This window comes from Suncus etruscus, chromosome 17, assembly GCF_024139225.1.
Source record: "Suncus etruscus isolate mSunEtr1 chromosome 17, mSunEtr1.pri.cur, whole genome shotgun sequence".
In the NCBI taxonomy this organism is placed as follows: Eukaryota; Metazoa; Chordata; class Mammalia; order Eulipotyphla; family Soricidae; genus Suncus; species Suncus etruscus.
This window is the reverse complement of record NC_064864.1, coordinates 72855960-72881550: the sequence shown is the minus strand read 5'-3', so window position 1 is coordinate 72881550 and position 25591 is coordinate 72855960. Positions and strand designations below refer to the sequence as shown.

Here is a 25591-nt window from a genome sequence, read left to right as displayed (position 1 = left end):
ACAGCACAGAGGGGTATAAAACAGGCTTTTTTGTACTGACTGCAGCTGTGACTTCTTTCCACACCGAAGCTCAGCCCTGGTGTGCACTCAGACCCTGTCCTTGAAGGCCTGCTCAGTTCTGCATCCTACAAGTGACTTTTAATATTGTGTTTTAAGACTTTATAAAAAGAAAGACTTTATTTATAGAAAATTCATCACATAGTTGACATAGTTGACCATAATACAAATTTGTTTCTAGAAAAGTAAAATTAAAGTTACTGAGGGGCCGGCGAGGTGGCGCTAGAGGTAAGGTGTCTGCCTTGCAAGCGCTAGCCAAGGAAAGATCGCAACCGCGGTTCAGTCCCCGCTCCCATAGGGTCCCCCCAATCCAGGGGCAATTTCTGAGCACTTAGCCAGGAGTAACCCCTGAGCATCAAATGGGTGTGGCCCGAAAAATAAAAAAAAACATTCAAAGTTACTGAAAAAATAAACAAGAAAAACTATAGTAGCAAGCACAGTTGTGAAATTATTATATCCCCAATGAAGATTTTAATATAATGGCAACGGTTTAGTGAGCTCTTTTTGTTAGCTGTCCATTCTGTTAAATTGTTGTGTTCCTATAGGAATGACAGCATCAGACAAATGAAGTTGTCAAGAAATCCAAAATATTAGTACTGATACCGCAGATTTTAGGGGCATGTATTCACCTATTAGGTCTCCTGGAAGAAGACAGATAATGGGGGAGAGAGTGCACACACTTGCTCCAAAAGGCTCTGGTATATCAGCCCCCAACCGGCATACCTGAAGTTTGGTTACCTTGGTGTCCTCAAAGGGATTTGTAGAGGGGTGATGAGACAGGGCCTTAGGGAAATCAGTGATTCTGGATGATGGAAGCATTAGGCATAGCTTAGGCAGATTGGGGCTTGGGTCACCCTGTCCTGCCAGATGGTCAGCTGCATGCACTGGTGTACACATGACCTTTCACAACTTGGTTTACACTTTATTTGAGAACAGAGTATGTGGAGCTAGCTGGTTTGAACATAAGGTATTTTTATTAATGTAAGAACTATGATTTAGTGGCCAGAGAGATAGCACGGAGGTAAGGCATTTATTTGCCTTGCAAGTCAGTGACCTGGGACAGACCCAGTTTGATTCCTAGCATCCAATACGGTCCCCCAAGCTTGCCAGGAGCAATTTCTGAGCACAGAGCCAGGAGTAACCCCTGAGCATCACCGGGTGTGGCCCCAAATCCAATCAGCTAATAAACTTTTTTCAATGAACTGTGATTTACGGGCCCTGAGAGATAGCACAGCGGCATTTGCCTTGCAAGCAGCCGATCCAGGACCAAAGGTGGTTGGTTCGAATCCCGGTGTCCCATATGGTCCCCCGTGCCTGCCAGGAGCTATTTCTGAGCAGACAGCCAGGAGTAACCCCTGAGCAATGCTGGGTGTGGCCCAAAAAAAAAAAAAAACCAAACAAACAAAAAAAAAAACTGTGATTTACAAAGTTACTAATATTTGGTTTAGATTCTGCACAGTATTTGACTTTAATCTCAGCACTGGTGTCAACTTCCCTTTACCAGTGTCCTTGCTCCATTCTCTCCCACACCATCCTGACAGGCACATGACAAAGATGAATGTTTTTAGTGTTGCCGAATCAGTGTTTGGATGTGTACCTGCGCCACTGTCCATCTCACCAGTGTAAAAAAGCCGTGACCCCTGTTCCCATTACTTTCCTTTCTCATCATCTTCCTTTCTGCCTTCATTTCTTTTTTGTTGTTGTTGTTTTGTTTTTGTTTTTTGTTTTGTTTTTGGGCCACACCTGGCGGTGCTTAGGGGTTACTCCTGGCTGTCTGCTCAGAAATAGCTCCTGGCAGGCACGGGGGACCCTATGGGACACCGGGATTCGAACCAACCACCTTAGATCCTGGATCGGCTGCTTGCAAGGCAAACACCTCTGTGCTATCTCTCCGGGCCCAATTTCTTTCCTTCTCTATCCTCCTCCTCCCTAGGTTCTGAGATCAAAGTGATCTAGGAATTCCCCCTTTACTACATTACATTTCTTCATCTGGTTATTGTACAACCACAGATAGTGAGATCACCCCGTGCTTGTCTTTCTTCTTCTGGCTTTCTTCACTCAACGCATTTTCCAGTTCTGACCAGATTGTAGTCTGATTTAATCATTTCTTGCAGCTGCATACAATTCCATTGAATACATGTCCCACATCTTCACAATCCCTTCACTTGTGTTGGACACCAACGTTGACTCCATATCAGCTATGCTGCTGGTGCTGCAGTGCATCATGGTGTGCACACGTCCTTCTGAATGAAAGTGTTTCTGTCCTGGGGTCGATGCCCCACAGTGAACTGCTAGGTCATACGGCAGCTTGAGCCTTAGTTTCCTGAGCACCCTCCACATTGTTTCCCATAGGGGTTGACCAGAGACATTCTCACCAGTAGTGGTTGAGAGTTTCTTTTTTGTCACATCCCTGGCAGCACAAACTGTTACCAATATTTGCGGGGGTGGGGAGGGTTGTGGGGCCACCTCAGTGGTGTTCAATGGTTACTCCTGCTTTGTGCTCAGAAATGACTCCTGGCAGTTTTGAGGGACCATATGGGATGCCTGCAATCAAATCTAGGTTGGCTGTGTGCAAAGCAAATACCCTCCATGCTGTGCTATTGCCTGGCCCAGATATGTTTCAATCTCACTGGTGAGAGATGACATCTCAGTGTCATCTTGATTTGGATTTCTCTAGTGATAAGATAATCGTGTGTGTGTGTGTGTGTGTGTGTGTGTGTGTGTGCACGTGCCTGCCTGCCTACTGGTCACCTCCATACTTCCCCATTTTTGGATGTGGTTTGAGTATTTTTTAGTTGTTCTTGGTGAGTACTTTATATGTCCTGGATCTCAACCCTTTATCTGATGTGTGAATGAGAATATTTTTCCCCACTAAGTTCCCTGTCCTTTAGCCCATGTTTCTTTTGCCATGCAAAAGAAATTTGGTGTTTCTGTTTTGATTTTTTTGCCTTTTGCTGGTGGCATCATATCTTTATGGGGGCCACATCCAGTGACGCTCCTGGCTATTTGTTCAGAAATTGCTCCTGGCTTGGGGGACCTTATGGGATGCTGGGGATCGAACCGTGGATTGTCCTAGGTTAATGCCAATACTTGTGCCACCGCTCTGGCCCTCGGGTATCATATCATTAAATATTCCCATGAGGGCCCGGAGAGATAGCACAGCGGTGTTTGCCTTGCAAGCAGCCGATCCAGGACCAAAGGTGGTTGGTTCGAATCCCGGTGTCCCATAGGGTCCCCCGTGCCTGCCAGGAGCTATTTCTGAGCAGACAGCCAGAAGTAACCCCTGAGCACTGCCGGGTGTGGCTCAAAAAAAATATTCCCATGAGGTCCAAATTTTAACGTGTTCTGCCTATATTTTCCTCAATGTACTTTTTAGATTCTGGTCTGATCTCAAGGCCTTGGATCCACTCCCAATTGCCTTTTGTTACAGTGTGAGATACAGATCCAATTTAATTTTTTTTCATGTAGTTATCCAGTTCTTCATGTAAGCTTTGATTTATATGACCTGACCTTTGCCATGCATGTAGGTTACTTAGGTACCACCACTTGTCATACTGCCCCACTACAGCTGCTTCTTGGGTCACTAATGAAGTCCCTGCCCTGCTTGGATCTTTTTCCAGAATGTTGACTCTATTCAAGATCTGTTTGTGTCATTTTCAGTGTCACTGGCTGGAAGACCTACCTGCCTTGCCCCCTCATTTTCCTTCTTTTTGGAGCCTTTCTCGCATCTCTCTTTGGCTCTGTTTGAGCCTCATCCTCATATGAGCCATGCAAGGACCTAAGTGGGCTCCTGGTGCACTGGATGTTGCAGCCTGGGGTGGGGAGACTGCGCTGGATAAAGAGCTGAGACCTGGGCCAGCCCCAGGTCCCATCCAACAAGAGCCCTGATCGTCAAAGCTAAAGGATGCCTCCCATGCCCCAGCACTTTGGGTTAAAGATTCTCTGCAGGAGGGTTTGCCTTGCATGTGGCTGACCTGCCTGGCTTTGATCCCCAGTACCCCAGAGGGTCCCCGCAGCACTGCCAGAAATAATTCCTGAGCTCAGAGCCAGGAGGAGGAACATCTGGGCACCCCTGGGTGTGGGTTCCCCCAAAATAAATTGTACCACTAGCAGAGTGGGAAGGGCACTGGCCTTACACAGTTGACCTGAGTTCAATCCCTGTTATCCCATATGGTCCCCAGAGTCCAGCCAGGAGTGATTCCAGAGTGAACATCCAGGAGTAACGCCTGAGCACTGCGGGTGGGGCTCTTCGCCCCCCAGAAAAGATATTTGAGCATGAAGACTGGAAGGTTACCGTAGAGAGGCTTTGCTGTGTGGACTCGGGATAGGTGCGCCCTCTGGTGGTACGAGGCTACATAGGGCAGCTCTTCAGCCGAGGAGACCTCAATCTTTCTTTCTTCCTCCCTCCCTCCCTCCTCCCTTTCTTCTTCCCTTCCTTCCTTCCTCCCTCCCTCCTTCCATCTTCTTTACTCCCTCCCTCCATCCCCTCCCTCTATCCTTCCTTCCTTCCTTCCTTTCTTTTTTTCTTCCTTCCTCTTTTTTTTTGGGGGGGGAGTCACCCCCAGCAGGGGTTTCTCCTGGCTCTATGATCAGAAATCGCTCCTGACAGGCTCAAGGGACCATATGGGATGCCAGGATTTGAACCACCGACCTTCTGCATGCAAGGCAAACGCCTTACCTCCATGCTATCTATCTGGCCCCTCTTTTTTCTTTCTTCTTTTTTCTTTATTTGAGCAGGCCAACCCCCATAATGCCCAGGACTAACTCCTGACTCTGTGCTCAGGAATCATTCCTGGAAGGCTCGGAGGACCATATGGGATACCAGGGATTGAATCCAGGTCAGCTGCATGCAAGGCAAAAGCCCTACCTGCTGTGCTATCATGCAGGCTCCAAATTCTCTCTCTCTTTTTTTTGATGTTTAGGCCACACCTGGCTGTGCTCAGGGGTTATTCCTGGCTCTGTACTCAGGTATCACTCCTGGCAGTGCTCAGGACACCTTATGGGATGCCAGGAATAGAACCCATGTCAACAGATACAAGGAAAATCTCCTACCCACTGGACTATTTCTCTTTCTTTGTATTCAAAGTTTCTGTTTTTGTTTGCTTATATGGTTGTTTCTTTTATTCGGGGGGGCATACCAGGCAACATTCAGGGATTACTCCTGGCTCTGCACTCTGAAATCGCTCCTGGCAGGCTGGGGAGACCATATGGGATGCTGGGGATTGAACCCGGGTCTGTCCAGGGTTGGTTCGCTGCATAGACGTAAGGTAAACACCTTACCACTGTGCTCTGGCCCCACCTTACCACTGTGCTCTGGCCCCTGTATTCCAAGTTTCTTAGTCACCTCAGCTAGAGAGATTTCTTGAACCACTTTCTTAGAAGCCCGTTATTGGAATAATGGGAAAAGCATCATCATAATGAAGAAAAGATGCCAATTACACCTTAGTTTTCTCTTTTGGCCAGTCTGCTAAATAAATCTCTCCCCACCATCATCACCACTTGGGTTGGGGACACTCCTGGTAGTGCCCAGGGGTTCTTCCTGGCTTTGTGCTCGGGAATGGCTCTGGCCTGCTCAAGAACTTGAACCAGGGTCACAGTGAATGAAGCACATGCCACATGCCAGAAGGTCAGCACCTCCTGGGAGACGTTATGCCCATGCAAGGGGGCTGTGGCTGGCTGTGAGGCCAAGGCAGGTAAGCCTCCCTCATGTGTGGGGATGTGGGGGCCAGAGCACATGTGAGGGACCCCATAGTCAGGGATACCCAAGCAGGTAAAGCTACTGGCCCACACATCCTCCAGCACCTTTTTCTCCTGGGGCCCTGACTGCAGTCCCCACCCCACCAGGAAGGTGTCCATCCTGGTGTTGCGGATCTTGCAACCTAGAGGGCCCTATAACAGGCCCTGCCACTGTGCTATCGCTCTGGCCCCCAAAAGTTGGAGAGTCAGGACAGCAGGTAACTGCAGGGCTGAAAGCCTTAGCAGCTCCCCCTTGTGGCCAGAGTGGGAAAGGGCATGAAGACCACCTCCCTTCCCCGCCCCCAAGAATGGGCACTGCCCAGCCTAATTGGCAAATGCCCCCATCACTATTCCCAGAGGAGCCCCTATGCACGACCCACCCCAGGGTTGTAGTTGTGGTTTGCTTATTCAAAGATCATGGGCTATAAAATAGGTCTCAAAGGAAAACCTCTTCATAGCCAATGATGCAAAAATAAAAGTGCTTATTTTTGAAAAAAAAAAAAAAAAAGCATATTTCCATGCCCCCCCAAAATAGGGGCCAGAGAAATAGCACAGTGGTAGGGCGTTTGTCTTGCACATAGCTGACCCAGGATGGACCTGGGTTTCATCCCCGGCATCCCATATGGTCCCCTGAGCCAGGAGCAATTTCTGAGAGCATAGCCAGTAGTAAGCCCTGGGTGTGATCCAAAAATCAAAAAAAAAGAAAAGAAAAATAGGGGCAGTAGCAACAGCACAACGGGGAGGGTGTTAGCCTTGCATGCAGGCAAACCGGGTTGATCCATAGCATCCCATAGGGTCCCCCAAGTCTGCCAGGAGTTATTTTTGAGCTCAGCATTGCTGGGTGTAGCCCAAAAACTGGGAGGGAGGGGAGGAAGGAAGGAAGGGAGGGAAGGAGAAAGGGAGGAAGGAGGAAGGAAAGAAGGAAGGGAGGGAGGGAGGGAGGAAGGAGGGAGGAAATAAGGACCACCTCACTCCCACAACCTCTCACTGGGACTTGAGTCATAGCTGCCATCTCTTCCACATAGTCATAAATCGTCATGTCTTTGGGGGCCAGACTTATAACCTGAGTCAACCAAGTGGCTTCTGATTGTACTGAGAGGTTTCCCCACTTGCTGGGCCCTTCCCCCGCCCCCCAATGACAAGGTACCCTTTGCTAGGACCTTTCTCCCCACCGATCATCTGGCAAGTACCTCTTGCTAGTACTGAAGCACTTTAGCGCCTTGCACACATCTGTAAATCGTCTCCTCTCGCCTTGCACTTGCAACCTTCAACTGCTTCAGTCGGAGCCAGAGCGATAATGTAGCGGGAAGGGCGCTGGCCTTTCACGTGGCCAACCCAGGTTCAATCCCGGTTTCTCATATGGTCTCCGAGCACCATCAGGATTGATTCCTGAGTACAGAGCCAGGAGTAAGCCCTGGGCATCTATGAATGTGGTTAAAACAAACAAAGAAAAATAAAGAAAAGCCTCCTTCTTCGTGTTCTTCAGCTGACCTCCCCTGAAGGAGGGAGGTCAATTGAAGAATCAAATAATTAAAGATAGATCTTGATGGCGATGGATGGAGGAATCTTTCTCTGCCATCCCAGGCCACGTGGCTCTGCAACCCCCATTCAGCTGACGGGTCCCAGGTTAGGTGAACGGCGGAATCAGACTCATCCAGAGACAGGCATCAGGATGCATCAGCTTTATTCATCCCTATCCACCACATGTGTGTGGCCTACTCATAACCTTTCAAGCACTAGTTATTCTTGGCCCTGTGTAGTGTACCCAAGACCCACCCATTTCTGGGAGGGGTCTTGGGAACCGGATAGTAGGTGTAACCCTACCTGCAAGACCCGGCCCATTCCTGGGAGGGGTCTTGGAAAGAATAGATATACCCCTGAGCCAGGGGATTCGGGCCTTTTGGCCGTTTCCTTTGGCCCTGAAGATGGCTGAAGTGAGTTAAGACGCAGGGCTAGCCAAGAATGGCTGAATGCTTGAAAGGTTATGAGTAGGCCACACACATGTGGTGGATAGGGCCTGAATAAAGTTGTTGCTTCCTAACGCCTGCGTGTGAGTGAGTGATTACGCCGATTACCTGGGCCTGGAACTCGCCGGCTGGATGGGGGATGAAGCCACGTGGATGGGGCCTAAGCACAAAGGCCTCCATCCATCGCCATCCAGCCCCATTGTTAATTATTTCATGTTACAGCCCTGCATCTTAACTCCTTTCAGCCATCTTCCTTTGACCTCCATGCTGGTCAAAGACCAAAAGAGGCAAAGCCCGCCAAAGGCCAAAAGGGCATTAGCAGCATTGATCTGGGTTCCAGTCCTACGTCAGCCAAGGAATCTCTTTGGGAAACTTCATTTTCAAATTTCACTTTAGTGCTGGAGAGATAGCACAGTGGGGAGGACATTTGCCTTGCACATGGCTGACCCAGCTTCTATGCCCAGCATCTCATAGGGTCCCCTGAGTACCCCTGAGCACAGAGCCAGGAGAATTCCCTGAGCGATACCATGTGTGGCCCAAACAAACAAACAAACAAAAAGAAATCCCATTTTAACTGCTTTGTTACAGCATAAGATCAAAACCAAATCTAGGAGTTTAAGACCAAGGGTTTGGTGGACTTGAAGGACCTTATAGGGACCCAGGGATCAAACTCAAGTCATCTACGTACAAGGCATGTGTCCTCTCCACTTACTATGACTACAGCCCCTCTCTTGGTAGTTTTTCTCCAGGGAAAAGTCTATGACTTGTACCGTGGACTTGTAGCAGAACCTTTCATACTTGTGCCCGTGCCAAGCTGAGGGTTAGTTTCTTCCTGTCTTAAGTTTTCTTCCAGGGCTTGTGGATGTTCCTGCCTCTTTTCTCTCAGGCCTCTTGGAAGTCATGCTGATGAGGGAAGGCCCAGGCCACTTTTTCCTCACAGGCCTTCTTGTCATGAATATAGGACCCTTTAAACCAGGGCCTAGAAGGTGGAAAAAACCATTTCCCTAAAGAATCCCTGGGCCTCTAATGTGAGTGCACTGGCTGCAGAACGAGGTTTCCCATGATAGCTTCTACCCTCTGGCACAATGTAGCTCAAGCCTCAAATATGTACAAAATATCTTTATTCTCCCTTTCCATTTCCATTTTTTTTTTTTTACTGTGGTAAAATATCGGCCACTGACTTAAGGACCTCAGGAGTCAGAGCACCCAGGCCCCCTGAGGCTGTGCCACCGCAGCCCGGGAACTTTCTCACCTGCCCCCTCAGACTCTGAACCCTCCCTTATTTTTTTACTACCTACAAGAAATGCTATTTATTTTTATTTTTTAATAAAATCATTATTTAAGCACATGTTTCTAGTTGAGTTTCAGTTATAAAAAAATGAACAACCCCCATGAACCCCCTTTTACAATATTTTTGGGGGGCCATAACCAGCGGCGCTCAGAGTTTAATCCTGGCAGGGGGGGCTATTGGATGCTGGGGATCGAACCTGGGTATAGAATTAATTGATACTTCACCTGGGTAAGCCACATATCATACAAGGCAGATGTCCTCCCTGTTGTGCTATTTCTCCGGCTCCTCTCCTTATCTTTTATCTTTTTTTTTGGGGGGGGGGGGTCACACCCGGTTTACTTCTGGCTCTGCACTCAGATATTGCTCCTGGGCAAATGCCCTCCCTACCACTGTGCTATCATTCTGGCTCCTCTCCTTATCTTTTTTTTTTTTTTTTGGTTTTTGGTTTTTGGGCCACACCCAGCGGTGCTCAGGGGTTCCTCCTGGCTGTCTGCTCAGAAACAGCTCCTGACAGGCACGGGGGACCATATGGGACACCGGGATTCGAACCAACCACCTTTGGTCCTGGATCAGCTGCTTGCAAGGCAAACGCCGCTGTGCTATCTCTCCGGGCCCTCTCCTAGAGACTCTGTCCCTTTCAACATTGATCCTTGGCCTGAGCGATGGTCTCGGCTCATCCGAGTTGGATTCCCAGCATCCCATAGTGCCGTGTGTACTGCTGGGAGTGACTGCTGAGCACAGAGCCACGAGTAAGCCCTGAGCACTGCTGGGCGTGGCCCCAAAAGAAAACAGACTAAACCCAAAACCCATGGAGCCCCTCCCCAGGCAGCCTGTGCTGCCCACTTCCACCTGAGGGCATCCCTGTGTGGTTGTGTTCGTAAACATGTGGGTCTCTGCCTGCCAGGCGTCTCACAGGGGAATTGTCAGGCTGTGGGCTGTGATCTGCCCCCACCTGTCCTGTGTGTCTCTGCTCCAGGTGGGGCTGGGACTGTAGGGAATGGGTGGTTGCCTTTGGTTCCCTCCTGCTATGTGGGGTGCCAGTGCTCTTTGGCTTTCCAGTCTCGGCTCCACAGCATATCCTGTAGGTCTGTCTATCACCCCCTGACAAGCAAATGTCACTGTCCAGCTCTGTTCCCTGGTCCAGTGTTCCATCCGGTCAGCCCAACTCTGGCCACCCCCCTGCCAGCTCACCAGCAGCCTCACCAGCTCCTAGCCAGGACCAGAGGGGCTCCGGAGCCCTGGGTTGGGGGTGAGGGCAGGTGTGAACCTGTGAGTCGGGAAATTCCCCAACTTCTAGGCTGGAGGCCAGCGGGCGGGGCCAGTCCTGCCCTAGCCTCTGCCCCACCCTGCGGGCTCCCCAGGGCAGGCCTGGGGCGAAGTCCCAGCACCCGAGGAGAACCCCTTCCCGGGATCCCCTCCTGCAGAGTTCTTGGGGGCAGGTGAGCCCGTCTGACTCCCCTCCTCCTGCAAGGCCACGGAGCTCTGGTTCAGGGGCCCCAAGCCTCGCTCCAACGTTAACCCCGGCCCCTGCCGGCCCTCAGGACACCGCCCAGGGCACTTGGGGGACCCTGCCAGGGCCCAGCCACCCACGCAGTGGTGGGCGCGCTCTCGGGCTCCTGCGCCCCTCACCCTGCCCCCTTCTCAGGGCGATGCGGAGCGGGCTGAGCGGGGCGGGTGCGTGGGAAGGGGGTCCGGACGCAGCAGCCGCGAAGGGGTGGGGGCCGTGGGTGGGGCCAGGGGCGGCCGCGGGCCGGCCTCCGCGCACCTGGCCGCCGGCCGCCCTAACCTGACGTGGGGCGGGCGGGGGCGTGGCGGCGGCCGGCGGGCGGGGCGCAGACGTCAGGCGGGCGCCGAGGCCGCCGTCTCGCTCCCGGCCGGGGCTGCCGCAGCGTGCGGGCCGCGGGCAGGTCCTGGGCGGCGGCCCCGCGGCGGGAGGGTCGGGCCGGGCCGGGCCGGGCCGGGCCGGGCTGGAGCGGGCCGAAGCCGGAGCCGGCGCCGCAGGTAAGACGCGCCGGCGGGTGTCGCGGGCCGGGCGGGCGGGCGCGCGGCCGGACGCCTGGGCGGAGGCGCGGGGTCCAGGGCGCACCTGGCCGGCGCGTGTCCAAGGCCTGGAGCCGGCGAGGCCGCATCGGCCCCGGGTCGTCATCCGGCCCAGCAAGGCCTGCGCCGGCCCGGGACTCCGGGTGCGCTGCCCGATCCGATGCGGCCCGGCCTGCCATCCCGCCTTCCCCCACCTCGCCGCCTCCTCCTGCGCCCGGCCTCCCGGTCCTCCCTCCCCCTGTCGCCGCCTTTCCCTGTGGCCTCGCCGGCCTGTCCTGCTCCTCCGCGGCCCGGCCCGGCCCCTCCCCCTCCTCCCCTCCTCCTCCTCCTCCTCCTCCTGCTCCCGCCTCACCTCCGGCCGGCGCTGGCTCTTCTGGCTGGGGGAGTTTGGCCGCTTCTTACGCGCAGTCCCAGCAATAGGGCCAAGGGCCATTAGGGAGCGTCGCGGTTCCCAGCCCCGGCCCCCGCGGCCGAGCGTCCTGGACGCTGGACCTGGAGCTGGACGCAGGACCGCGGAGACCTGTGGGTGGGTCCACGCCGATGCCCCCAGGCCGGCCCAGCCCTGCCCTGCCTCTCCCCCTCCCCAGGCCCGCAGGGGTTCAGGGGCTGCTCAGCTGGTGAGGCTGGCCCGTCCTCGCCCACTGAGGGTCTCCGGGTCCCCAGGCGCCCGCACTCCGGGGCCTCACCCCTGTGCCACCTTCCCCGGCAACATTGTCGGCCCAGACCCCGGGCGGGAGCCCCAGAGCCCTGCAGTCCGGGGCTCCCTGGCCTCCCACCAGCCCCTGCCGCACCCTCCTCCCTGACAGCTCGCGGCCTCCTAGTCACTGCCTCTCAGTTCAGGGCTCCGGGGCTCTGTCTGTCTGGGGTCTGTGTCTCTGTGTCTCTGCCCTGTGTCTCTCTGGATCCCGAACGTCCGTCCGTCTCTCTGTCTGAGTCACTACTGTGTGTCTGTCTAAGCATGCCTCTCTGCCTGGGTCCTGTCCATGTGTCTATGCCCTATTCATCTGTCTGAGTCACTACTGAGTGTCTGTCCTGGCCCAGTCCAGGGGTTTCTCTGGGTCAAGCCCAGAAGTTGTGTGTCTGTTGTGTCTGTGTGTCTGTCCTGGTCCCGTGTGTCTGCCTGGGTCCCATTTATGTGTTTGTCGGGGTCACTGCTGTGTGTCTCTCTTAGTCCTTCTCCTCCATCTGTTTGTCTGGGCCCTGTCTTATATTTGGGTCCCATCCATAGGATCCCATGCATCTCTCTGTCCCACCAGTGTGTCTGTCTGGGTCCCGTCCTTGTCTGTGAGGGTCATGGGTCTCAGAGGTGTCCCCACCTGACTAGGTTCCCTATTGTGTGTTAGTGGGTACAGGAGTGTGGGATGTGGGGGTCCACGTGCATGAGTGTATCTTGGAGTGCCCAAGGGCCCAAGTGACAGGAGCCCTGTCACTCAGGCTGAGTCCTCCACTGTCCCGTCAGCCCGTCCTTGAACTCCTTCCCCTGTGCCCAAGTGCGCCTGAGCTGGCAGGGCTGTCCCGTACTCTGTGTCTCCCTGTGAGGCCTTGTGAGCTCAGCCCCGGGGCCTCTGCTGGGCATGAGTGCAGAGCGAGAGTCGGGGGTCCAGGCTCTGACTGGTCTCCCACAGGGCCCCGGCCCCCCAGCTCCATGATGAGTGTCACATCCTGGTTCCTGGTGAGCAGCAGCGGCACCCGCCATCGCCTCCCTCGGGAGCTCATCTTCGTGGGCCGGGACGAGTGCGAACTCATGCTGCAGGTGCGTTAGGGAGGGATGAAGAGGCGATCTTCCAGCAGCTTCCAACAGCGTCCGGGTGGGGCAGAGCCTCCTCTGTCCACAAATCGGCGGTCCCCAAGTGGGCTTGGCACTCGCAAGGATGCACCTGATAGAGCTGACAGGGTCCTGGAGACTGAGGTCGGGGTGCTTGCGGGGGTCTCCCCAGAGGACTTGACAGTAGGGTGCATGCCTAACCCCCATCAAGAGTGCCTTCCTGGGGCCGGGCGGTGGCGCTAGAGGTAAGGTGCCCGCCTTGCCTGCACTAGCCTAGGACGGACCGCGGTTCGATCCCCCGGCGTCCCATATGGTCCCCCAAGCCAGGAGCAACTTCTGAGCGCATAGCCAGGAGTAACTCCTGAGCATCACCGGGTGTGGCCCAAAACCAAAAAAAAAAAAAAAAAGAGTGCCTTCCTGTTTTATGTGCGCACCTGCCCATCCCCACTCATGCTTGAGTGCCCGCCCAGGTTCATACACATGCTGGGGCGCTTCATTCAGGGTCACTGTCCTCTCCCTCCTCCTTCTGGGTTGCTAGGAGCAGTTGCATTTCCTGCAGGTTCTCAGGCACAGCCTCCAAGACGTGTGCTGAACTTGCAGGAAGCCTGGGCTCCTCTGTAGCATAGCATAGCACACATAGATGGACCGCCCACCCGGGGTTTCCGCGGCAGATGTGCAGTTCCTGGAGGTCACCCTGCAGCTTGGGGAGGGTCTGGCAGGAGCTGTGCCCACTGGCAGGGCCAGGGCAAGACAGTCCCTGTGTGTGTGTGTGGGGGGGGCAAGTCCCAGGCACAGTTTGGGCCGAGGAGCCAGGAGGAGCAGGCCCAGGTGTGTTCACTGCCCAGAGCTCAGCTGGGGGTGGGGAGAGATTCAGAGGTCTCAGGGCCTGTGGCTCAGACAAGACTGGCCTTGCCAGTGTGTGCCTGGAATCTTCCATGGAGGATGTGGGGAGGCCTGGGAGAGGCAGACTTATGGGGTGGGGACAGCAGGCATTGATGCTGTTGGTTTGAGCACTTGGTTTATGTTTCCTTGGGTGTGGAGGGGCAGGACAGCCTGGCATAGAGTTGGTCTGGGCATGCAGAAAGTGACCAGGAAGTGGACAGGGTTGGTGGACTTGGGGTGCTGTGTTTTGGGGGGCTCCCAGAGCTATGCTAGAGATTGAACCCAGGCTCTGGCCTTTGAGAGCCTTATCCTGACCTTGGCGTGTTGGGTCCTGATGACCATGTGGCCCTGCCTGCCCAGAATGAGCTTCCATTGGGTGGGAGGTTAGCGGACTGCAGGGCTCTATGGGGTGAAGGTGGGAGGGAGATGCTTCCAGACCACAAACCTGTCCCTGACCCCCAAAAACGTGTCCTTGAAGCCGGAGCGATAGCAGAGGAGAGGGCGTTTGTCTTGCACTTGGCTAACTTGGATTTGATCCCCCGTATCCCATATAGCCCTGAGCCTGCCAGGTGTGATTCCTGAGTGCAGAACTAGAAGTGATCCCTGAACAACCCCAGGTGTGATCCCTCCCGTCCTAGGGACCAATACTCAGGACAGGCCCTAGGACACCTCTCCCTATAGGTGCCCCCTCCCCTCCCCTGCTGGCTGAGGACCCAGAACCTTCCTCTCAGGCCCAGACCCGGGGACTGCAGGATCCTCAGTGGAGCTGTCTAGTGGACTGAGGGTCCTGGCATTCCCCCAATGCTCCATGCCTCCACCTCCAGGTGCATGCACACCTCCAGGCTGCGTAACTGGGTGGTTCTACTGGCACCTAGGGTTTGGGATGGGGAACTATCCCACAGCCTGCTCTGTGCCCTCCCCGCTGACCTCTGAGCTGGGCAAGTCTAAGGTGTTATGTAATTATGCCCCCACCCCTACCCTGTCACTGCCTGGCCTGGGTGGGTGAACTGTACCTCTCTTAACTTGTCAAAGCAGAGCAGGTAGGGACCACAGGGGAATATAAGCATGGGAGTGGGAGTGTGTGAGCCCTGGAGCATGAGCACAGGAGGACATATGTGAATGTAGGAGAGGATATATGAGTATGTGTGAAAGCATGTCTGGTCACGGGAGTGTGTGAGCCCATGTGATCCACGCACACTCAGCCGCAGCCTCTGGGGCAGCTTGGTGCTGGCAGCACCTGACAAGGGCATCCTGGCCACGTCCTCTGGCCTCATCCTGCCTCTGGACTCTGCCCATGCCTGGCTGGGGGCACCCGGGGCTTCCAGGCCATAGCCACAGGCCCCAGGAGCAGTTGTGGGTGTGGGAGCATGATGATGATAGCATGTATGTCCCCAGTCCCGCAGCGTGGACAAGCAGCATGCTGTCATCAACTATGACCACGAGCAGGACGAACACTGGGTGAAGGACCTGGGCAGCCTCAATGGGGTGAGCTCCCTGCCCTGACCCCACCCCTGGGTGATGCCCCATGGCCCTGGCCCCTAACCCCTTCCAAAAAGCCCCTTGTTCCACGTGGCTCAGGCTCCTGCTCTCCAGTGGCCTCGGCCCTGTGTCCTAGATTGAGGCTGGGCATGTGGGATACCATTGAGCAAGGAGCTGAGAGCCAGGGCACCCCTTTTCTGCCGTTCTGTATCACTCTGAGACTCTCCCCCCACCCTACAGACCTTTGTGAATGATGTGCGCATCCCGGACCAGAAATATGTCACACTGAAGCTCAATGATGTCATCCGCTTCGGCTATGATATCCTGCGGGGATCAGGGGCTGGGAGTTGGGTGGCTGCTGTGGCATCCCCATGGGTAGTCTTGATCACCAGCCAGGCTCAGGAGGCAGCAGAGACACGGGGCTCTGTGGGGCTCCTACCCCCATCTAGCCCCCTCCCCACCATCCAACCAGCATCCGCCACCAAAGTGCCCCACCCACTCCAACCTTGCCCAGCTTCCCTGTGAGGAAGTCTCAGAGGTTTCAGGGAGCCAGGCCGAACTCTCTTTCTTCTGCCTGGCCTGGCATCATGGCCTTGGGATGGGTGGGTGGGGCAGCATCTGGGGCCAACCGACTTCCTGTGCTGTGCAGGGCCAGGCCAGGGAGGATGGGTGAGTGGACACAGCCAAGCACAGCCTCTGTTCTGCCACCAAGTGGACCGCACAGGCCACACACCACCTGCTAACACGCATTGCCGAACCCCTTCCTTAACCCCAGGCACATCCCAACTTGTACGTGCTGGAGCGGGTACAGCACCGAGTCCCTGAGGAGGCACTCAGGGTTAGTACTTGCCCCACCCGTTCTGTGTGGGCACCTGGTATTGGGCCAGTCCCCTCCCTCCCACCCCCATTCCACCTGTACTGCCGAGATCCAAGTATAGGGGGAGGCTCAGGGACTACTAGGGTGTGCCCAACCCAGGTGTCCCCTCCTCTGATGGGCTCCCTAAGTGTGCAATGTATGGGACCTACCAGCTGGGCAGCACTTGGATGGGGTCACCTACCCCCTTACCTCAGTGCTCAGCTATATGGACTCTGCAGCAAGGGTATGTGTCTACCTATTGTGTATACACATATGCATGATCACACACACAAACATGCTGCACAGAACATATCATAACACACAGGAGGACACCACACATTGCACATGACGTGGTCATTTAAGTGTGTACAGTATGCACCTGTGTGTGTCCTGGGGGCTCACAGCACCTGTACACGGCACCCATGCTTACATGGCCCCTCCCATGCACACATCTGCACATGCATAAATATGTGTGGTCCCCAGCACAGTACACACATGCAGCTGGCACTTGCACACAGACATGTACACATAGGTCCATGCATACACCACAAGCTCTCACATCCACCCTCACATTCACACATGTACACGTGGGTGTGAGCAGTCACCATTATCCAATCCTTTCATGAACGCACACAAAGCACACACATGTAATTACACACTTATGTGTGTCCCACACTGATGCATGTGTCCCTGGGTGCTCTGCAGGGCCCTCTGGAGGTAGTTGCCCTCTGACGACCAATCTTCTGCTTAGAGAAACCCCAGCTTGTTACTAGGGGGCCTGTGGCCTGCAGGAACGTGGGGCCTTGGGGGGGAGCTATGCCCACCCTGCTCACTGCACCCCGGCCTGCAGCACGAGAAATACAGCAGTCAGCTCAAGGGCAGTGCCAGAGGCCTCACGGCCAAGCAGGACGAGGCGCAGCTGGAGAACCCGCCCTACTGCGAGGCGTCAAGTGCCAGGCCTGACCGGGACCGCAGTGACCGCAAGCCTGGAGCAGGTGGGACCCACCAACCTCCCTGGGCACCCCCTCATCCCTGAGTGTGTGGCACCCTCCTCACCACCCCTGACCTGCGCTGTCTCCTGCAGACACCTCCGCCTACCGCACGCCGCTGTACGGGCAGCCATCCTGGTGGGGCGAAGATGACGCCCCCTGCCAGGTCACCGAGCCACGCCAGGAAGAAGCCCGCACAGGTGGGGCCCTGTGACAGGGTGGATGCATGCATCTCCCTGCTCCCCTGGACGGGCACTGAGCTCTGTCTGCCTTTCTGCCCACCCTGCAGAGCACCCTAAGGAGCCGGGGCTACCCGAGCGCGAACTCCCTGCGGTCATGCCCGGGTTCCGGGCCCATACGGAATCTCCGGGCTGCCCCATCCGGCGGGAGCCTAGCTACTTTGAGATCCCCACAAAGGAGTCGCCACCACCGCCACCACTGCCACCGCCGCCGCCGCTCGTCGAGTCACCTGCGAAGGACGCGCCCCCGGCTGGCCCTGCCACGGCCCCTGTAGTGCAGAGCCACGCATCCTTCACCATCGAGTTTGACGAGTGCAGCCCAGGCAAAGTGAAGATCCGCGACCATGTCACCAAGTTCTCGCTGCGCCCACGCCGTGCCCCGGGCCAGGACGCGGCACCCGCGGATGTGCTTTCGGCCGAGACCAAAGTGGCTGACTGGCTGGTGCACAATGACCCAAGTCTGTTGTGCCGTGCCACCACCGGGGACGGCAGCCACAGCACCAAGAGTGACCTGCCTGTGCATACGCGCACACTCAGGGGTGAGCCCACCTCAGGGGTCAGGGTGGGCTGGGACACGGAGTCTTGAGGTCAGGGTAGCCTTGGGGGTCAGGGTGGGCACTGGGGGTTACACGTTGTGCGCAGCCTGATGCCTTGAGAATGGGTCTCCTGTCTACCAGGTCACCAGCATGAGGATGGCACCCAGAGCGACTCGGAGGACCCCGCAGCCAAGGCGGCATCAGAAGGCGCTGGCAGTGGAGGTGGCGGTGGAAGCGGCGGAGAGCAAGCACGGCTGCAGCGGCAGATCAAGCGTCATCCCCGGGAGCTGCTGCACAACCAACAGGCCTTTGTCATCGAGTTCTTCGATGACGATACGCCCCGCAAAAAGCGCTCCCAGTCCTTCACACACGCTCCACCACCCGGCGACCCCAAAGCCGACAAGCGCCGCTGTCCCGGGATGCCCGAGAGGGACCGTCCCAGTGCTCCGGCCCCAGCCCGGGCTGTGGGCAGTGGCGGGGGTGGCTCTGGGGTTCCACAGCGCGCCAGCTCACTCAAGCGGGAGAAAACGGAGGAGCGCCTGGGGGGCCCCTCACCAGGCCGAACCACCACCCCCCGGCCATTCAGCAGTGTGGGCCGCCGCTCCCGCCTGACCCAGGATTTCATGGCCCAGTGTCTGCGGGAAAGCGACCCTGACAAGACACCCCCAGCCCCTGCTGCGCCCCCCAGCCCACCCCCCCCTGCCACCCCACAGCTGGCTAAGGCCCGCAAGCAGGATGAGGATGACAGCCTCAGCGATGCAGGCACCTACACCATTGAGACTGATGCGCAGGACCAGGAGGTGGAAGAGGCTCGAAAGATGATCGACCAGGTGGGGGAAAGGGGGGATGGGGTTGGGAGTGGGGTCCTTTACGTGAGGCCAGGGTGGGGCGAACACTGACCATTGACCTGGCATTCCCCCACCCTCTCCAGGTCTTTGGGGTCCTCGAAGCCCCCGAAGTCTCCAGAGCATCCTCAGCCACCTTCCGACCAGTCATCAGGGGAGATAAAGATGAGTGCATGGATGGGGCGGCCCAGCGCCTGGCACTATTGCAGGGCTTTGCCTCGCGCCAGGCAGGTGCAGCTGGCACGGGGGAAGCCCAGGTACGTTCGTGGCCTGCAGGGGCAGGTGCTAGGTGGGCAGCGCTATGTGAGCGCCACCAGCTGGCCAGCTATTAATGGGCTTCGGGGCTCTTTAGGCAGGGTGAGGGGAGGGGGGAAGCCTCCTAGGGGCTTCTGCAGGAGCAAGCGTGTCCTTTGGTGTGTACTTTGCTGGGGTCCAATGGGTGCTGGGGGCAGTGCATGCAAGGTATGTCCTGTTTTGCTTTTGTGCATGTACTCCTCCGTGGGCATTTTTGCTGAGGTCATGATCTGGGTGTGGATGTGCACACTCCTACGTGAGGACGTGCTCCTGCGTGCATGCATCTTTAGGGGGTCACGTATATGCGTACAGCCTTGTGGTGGTGCGAGGTAGGCACTGAAGGTCCACATGTGCTGGTGGACTGCATCACTGTCCATGTTCGCTCCAGCCCCGGCCCACTCCTTTTTCTCTGTAGGGCCTCCCACTGCCCGGCTCCCCAGGCGGCCAGAAGTGGGTGTCACGCTGGGCCAGCCTAGCTGACAGCTACTCGGACCCAGTGGTCGGTGAGCAGCTGCACTGCCCGGGGGTGGGGAGGGGTAATGTGTTCTGGCTGCGGTCGCCCTGACCCACTGCCCTCGACTTCACAGAAGATGGCCAGGGGCGCCGAGTGGGGGATCCCGAGGCCCCACCTGCTCGCCAGCGGCGCCTGCTTCCGCAGCTACCCAGTGACAGGGCCGACAGCCCTGCGGGACCCGAGGCGGCGAGGAAGAGTGGCCCTGGCCCCCCGGAGTCGACCGGCCCAGTTGCAGCTCAGGAGGACCTGGAGCCCGACAGCCTGAGTGATGCCAGTGGGTCGGATGGGGGGCGGGGCCACGAGCGGAGCCGCAGTGCCCAAGAAGAGCCAGTGCCACGCCAGAGCGGGCAGGAAGGCCTAGTGTGGACCCGGGGCCGGCGCTCACCCAGAAGCCCAGGGGAGCCAGCGCCTACCTCTTTCTTTATCGGGGACCAGGACGGGGAGGCTGCCGCCTCCAGGAAGCCTGGGACAGCTCCTGAAGATGCAGAGGGCCCTGGAAGGGTGGCCCCATCCACCGCTCCGCTGCGTGATGGCGTGTACGTTAGCGCCAACGGGAGGCTAGTGGTGCAGCTGCGGCCGGGGCGCTCTCCCGAGCCCGAAGCACCTAGCTTCGCGCGCCAGCAGAGCTTTACCAAGGAGCCAAGCGGCGGACCTCCAGCACCCGGCCCACTCCCGCACATCCCCAGCCACCCGCTGCTACAGGACCTCGCAGCCACACGGGCTGCACGTATGGAGCTGCGCTGTCAGGACACGCAGCTCTTCCTGCAGGAGACCGAGACCGCGCTAGCTGCTCTGGAGGCTCAGCTGCTGGCCAAGGCGGCCCCTGAGGACTCGCTGTCTGGAGACTCGGATGTGGACACAGGCAGCACTGTAAGTCTGCTCAGCGGTACACACGGCACCAGCCCAGCCGGGCCACCCAAGGACAAGATGCCGTTGTCCCCCCCTGGTGCGCCTGGTGCGGGTAGTCGCAGCCCTGAGACTCGGCTTGGGGAGCCGCAACGTTCCACAGGCCCGCCAGAGCCCAGCTGTGGAGATGCTTCCTGCCGCCAGGCAGGGCGCCGTGGCCCCACTCCCCAGGGGTCCCTCGACTGGCCAGATGGGGAACGCAACTCTGGCTCGGACTTGCTTGCCTCAGATCCTGAGACGGCAGCAGGGGGCCGGCCCACCCCACGCAGGAAGCCACAGGTGCCCCTGACATCCCCTGCAGCACGGGAGGAGCGTGGCCGGGCCTCCAGCGCACAGAAGGTGCAGCAGGCACTGACCCGCTCCAACAGCCTGTCCACACCACGGCCCACACGGGCGTCCCGACTCAGGCGGGCCCGCCTGGGAGACGCCTCAGATACAGAGGCGGCGGACAGCGAGCGAGTGTCCCCCGCACACCCGGAGCCCCTTGGCCGGCCAGCCCCTGAGCAGACCAAGAAGCTGTCGCGTCTGGACATCTTGGCCATGCCCCGAAAGCGGGCCGGTTCCTTCACAGGGCACAGTGACTCAGAGCCCGCGCCCCGCTCCGGCTTCTCAGGCCGCAGCATGGAGTCATACTGCGCCAGCCGCAAACCCAACATGGCTGATGCCCGGGCTGCTGCCAAGAAGACCGCCAGCAGTGCAGCCCCACGACAGCCCTTCAGTAGGGCACGTCCGGGCAGTGCGCGCTACTCCAGTGAGTGCAGGGCTGGGCCTGTCCCCAGGTTGCCCTCACTGCTGGGCCCCAGGCAGGGCAGCACATACTATAGCTGGTGGGGCTGGTCTTGTGGGGTCCAGCCCTACACACGGGAAGGGGCTGTGCTGAGGAGGCCATAGCCAGCACACAGCCTGCAGAGGTGGGGAGTTCTGGAGCTGATGAGCAGCTTGGGCACTGACCCTGGGACCTACAGTCCCACTTCCCTCTGCACTGGTGATGGGTGTGGACCCTGCAGACCTGGCCCCACCACCACCCAGGCGCCCCCCCCCGCCCCCCGTCCTGCATGTGCCTCCTGCTGCCTGAGGTTAGGGTCCCCGGAGTTTAGTGGCAGGGCTGTGAGCCGTGCACCCCGGTGTACAGGGCCACCATGGGTGCTGAGCACCACTCTGCTTTTGGAATTCCCAGATACCCGGCGCCGCCAGCAGGGATCCGACTGTGCATCCACCTCAGAGGAGGAGTCTGGCTCCCACCAGGGTTCTCCCAAACACACGCGTCCTCGTGCCTCAACAGCCACGCAGACCCCGCGGGCTGGCGGCTCTGGACGCGGCCGACCCCGCGCTCCTGGCATCCGGGACACTGACGATGAAGAGGAGGGGACCGACCCCTACGGCTTCATAGTTCAGACAGCCGAGATCCAAGAGATCGCCAGGTATAAGCCGGTAATCCCTTAGAGCTAGGGCATGGTAGAGCACAGAACGTGGATGGGTGGAGGGTGATGAGGTGTGAATGTGCCCAGAACCTACCCCCTGGACAGATCTCTTTTAAGGGGTCCCCCCACCTCTCACTCTGGCATTAGCCTAGGGCCCTTTTGTTTCTCAGTTTTCCTATCCGGAGGGTGGAGTCTGGATGAGCCCACATCCACTCCTGCCTTGGTAGTAATGGTGGTGGTGGGGCGCAACTGTGGTTTTGCTGGGCCTAGCCCCCTTCTCCTGCTCCTGGGGTGGTCTGCTTGGGAAGAGGTGCACAAACCCCAGAGCCTGCCTTCTCCTGGCTGCAGGCTGAGCCAGACCCTGGTGAAGGATGTGGCCATCTTGGCCCGGGAGATCCATGATGTGGCGGGGGATGGTGATATGCTGGGCACCCCCACCAACGCGCCCAGCACCCCCGCCTCCACCATCTCTGCCCATGAGGAGGTCAGTGGCCCTCATGCCTTGTGGGTTTCCAATCCTGGTGCTTTGGGGTACATAACCTGTTCCTTGGGGCTGAGGGCACCCCTCTGCAGGGTGGGCCAGTAACCCCTGTCCCCCGCAAGGGCCAATGCTTTGCCCTAGTACTTCACTCTCTCTGTAGTTGGTACAGCGCATACCCGAGGCCAGCCTCAACTTCCAGAAGGTACCACCTGGCTCCCTGAACTCTCAGGACTTGGACCAGAACATGAACAGCAGCCGCCAGGACTCCATGGGCCACAGAACGCGGCCATGGAGCCGTGAGGAGGCAGGTTTCCTCTCATTGGGCCTCTGGGCAAGTGTGGGAGCTCCCTGCACTGTGCTGACCCCTGCTTCTTCAGGTCATCTTCGACAATCTGATGCTGAACCCCGTTTCCCAGCTGTCGCAGGCCATCCGTGAGAACACCGAGCACTTGGCCCAGAAGATGAAGTGAGAAGGGCTGGGCTGGGCACGGGGTCTGCTTGGAAACACTGAGGAACACAGGGCCTGCTGGGAAACATGATGGGAAAAGCAGAGAAACACGGAGGCTATTGGGAAACCAATATTGGGTGCAATATTAGCTATTGGGTGGTCGGATGGGGATACCACCCTGAGGCCAAACAGCCCTGAGCTGACCCTCTGAACCTAGCTTGGTGACTTGGAGCACAGGGTTGGGGTCAGGGCCAATAAGGAGTGGCCAGTAAGGTGCCATCTTGTGTTCCGCCTGCACGGGCAGGATTCTCTTTCAGAACTCAGGTCATGCCTGGGAGGACCTAGAAGCCCGGATCAATGCTGAGAATGAGGTGCCGATCCTAAAGACGTCCAATAAGGTGCGAGTGATTGCCTCCTCTTCCCTCCTCGCTGGGGTGCTCCCAGAGATACCATCCCTGAATCCTACCTGGGAGTGCTCCCTCATGCTCTGCCCCTGTTCCCCTCCATCTGGGAGTCTTCCTGCCCCCCCTCCAGTCCTTCCACCTGGGAGTGCTTCTTTCTACCCTGCCTTCTGCTCCCCTCTATTTGAACATGATCTCCAAAGTCCCATCTTGGTGCTGTGAAGCCCTGGCCCTGTTCCTCTGGTGGCCCGGCTTCATGATCCTCCTTACCTGCTTTTAGGAGATCAGCTCCATCCTGAAGGAACTGCGGAGGGTGCAGAAACAGCTAGAAGGTGGGTGCAGCCCACTCAGGGCGCTTGGGGCATAGGAGGCAGGCAGAACCTGGTGGCCTGACCCTGTGTCCTCCATCCCCCAGTTATCAATGCCATTGTGGACCCTAGCGGAAACCTAGACCTTCTGACCGGAAGCCGGGGCTGTGGGGGCGTTGGCCCCCTGGGGAAGAGCCGGCCAGTGGCCCCCAGCCCATCCTCACCACCCTCAGCTCTGCCCCTGCACAGCTTCTCCCCACGGGCCACCTGTGGCTCCCCTGGCCTCCCAGACCCGGCCTTCCTCCCTGACTTCCTGCCTGACTCCGAGAGGTTCCTGATCTAGGGGTCACTGGCCTCCCACATCGAAGCCCCCCACATGTGCCATACCTTTGTGGGCGGTGCCTAGCACCCCGCCCTGCCACACTCCACACCTCCTAATTTTTCATCCTGTGGCACCCCTGCCCTGCCCGCTGGTCTTCAGGCCCAGTTCCCACTGCGACCACTGCAAAGGGCCCCACGCAGGCAGGCATGCCCAACATCGCTGTTCTTTTGTCTTTAGCTTTAAGGGAAAGCGTCCATCTGTCCGTCCTCTGTGCTGCAGAGCCTGTGCTCCTCAGTCTGGGCCTGTGTGGGCCGGCAGTGGCTCCTTCTGTGCCAAAGTGCAGGTGGGCACCGGGTAGGCAGGGCACCTCTGGGCTCCTGACTGCCAGCTCCGTTGCCCAGCTCCAGGCCTGCTCTGAAAAGTCGCCCCTGGGAATCTCCCAGTTTTGCGACTCTCGTGCCAACACACAACTGCCAAATGCAGGGAGAGCCTAGTGGTGGGCGGCCTGCAGATGCCCAGCAGCCCTGTGTGGGGGGGCCATCCTGCCAAGGGGAGAACCGAATTCCAGAAGCTCTAAGGGAACATACCAGTCTCACCGCTCCCAGGGCAGCTCTGACTGGGGTCCCAGGGTCAGGGAAATATGGAGTGGCAAGTATGGTGGGCAGTTCTGGTTTCTTGGGATTTTTTTATGGGACCCTGCAGTGAGCAGAGCTTTATCCCTCCTGGGGGACTGAGGGATCTGGAGCCCAGATGCCAAAGAGCCAGGTGGGCCAGGCAGGTGCCCAAGAATTGTGTTTACGTGTCGTTGGGGTGAGCGCAGAGCCAGCACCCATGTTTACGTGTGAGAGTGCGGGGGGGGGGGGGGGGGTGCCTGGCTCCCACCCCGCTGGGACCTTCTCTCCAGCGCCCTTTGCCCTTGGCGATCTCTGCTCAGAGCTCCCCACACTGTGTGCTCAGGTGATCTATGGACGTCTTTCAGGAAATGGTTATTTTATATGATTTGTCATCCGTCTGGTCAATAAATCATTCTATCACACAGCTTCTCAATGTGGCCAGCCTAGATCTGGGCTCTGTTAGTGCTGCAGGGCGGGTGTGACCTCATGGGGGCAGCAGGGAGGCTCTGCCGGGCAGCAGGAGTGAAGGCAGCCAGAAGAGGCCCACTCACGCCCCAGCTCTACCTGAGGTTGACCCACATTGCCCAGTCCAGCCTCTATGCACCTGGTCTTCAGGCTTTGAAGAGAGCCAACTGGACAAGGAGATGTTTGCACCCCTCACTCCCTGGGGAGGTTCAGTCCAGTGCCCTGGGATGCTGGGCCCCAACAGTCCCACCTGCAAGGTGAGAATGAGTCATTACTAGCATGACGTGGCTGCCTGCCAGGAGCAGAGTGAGCCCTGTGGGAAGAGCAGGGCAGGGTTGCCCGGAGGAGGTGTGAGGGGCCACCAGCAAAGTGGGTCTCTGGGTGACTCTGGGAATGGCAAGTGAGGTGGAAAGCAAGGGAGGCACCTCCATGGAAATTGCGTCATCTCTGCTTGACCCAGCTCTGAGCACCCTCCAGGCAGCGCCTGAAGCCCATTTGTCTGCCTGCATGGGCAGGACACCCTTGTTCTCAGGGTGCATTGACTGAGCTAGGGTGAGGAAAGAAAAGTCAGGCCTGAATCCCCCTAGACTTTCCAGGAACATCTTCTCTGCAGAAAAGAACTCTAGGAGAGTGGCCAGAGTGGTGGTGCAAGCAGTAGGGCATTTGCCTTGCACGTGCTAACCTAGGACAGACAGTGGTTCGATCCCCAGGCGTCCCATATGGTTCCCCAAGCCA

At 57.6% G+C, this 25591-nt stretch overlaps 2 protein-coding genes across 2 annotated transcripts in view; one reads left to right on the top strand and one right to left on the bottom strand.

The window, feature by feature from the left end:
* The window catches only part of ATP5MJ (ATP synthase membrane subunit j), a 425762-nt gene that overhangs the window by 391806 nt on the left and 8365 nt on the right, over positions 1-25591 (bottom strand). The window lies entirely within an intron of this gene.
* Positions 12559-24636, top strand: CEP170B (centrosomal protein 170B). Its single transcript, XM_049790374.1, has 18 exons — positions 12559-12844; positions 15134-15223; positions 15458-15536; positions 15997-16055; positions 16924-17068; positions 17158-17262; positions 17352-17840; positions 17979-18667; positions 18769-18939; positions 19392-19479; positions 19564-21147; positions 21574-21817; positions 22166-22301; positions 22459-22602; positions 22676-22764; positions 23051-23144; positions 23428-23479; positions 23563-24636. Exons 1-18 carry the CDS (start codon positions 12737-12739, stop codon positions 23796-23798), a joined length of 4602 nt encoding a protein of 1533 aa, XP_049646331.1. The 5' UTR covers positions 12559-12736; the 3' UTR covers positions 23799-24636.

Bases quoted from the DNA above. Each gene is read 5' to 3' on its own strand.
- CEP170B (XM_049790374.1), top strand. From the start codon at position 12,737: ATGATGAGTGTCACATCCTGGTTCCTGGTGAGCAGCAGCGGCACCCGC. The intron at 18,668-18,768 runs GTGGGGGAAAGG...CACCCTCTCCAG, and splicing joins CTCGAAAGATGATCGACCAG to GTCTTTGGGGTCCTCGAAGC. The intron at 18,940-19,391 runs GTACGTTCGTGG...TTTTCTCTGTAG, and splicing joins CTGGCACGGGGGAAGCCCAG to GGCCTCCCACTGCCCGGCTC.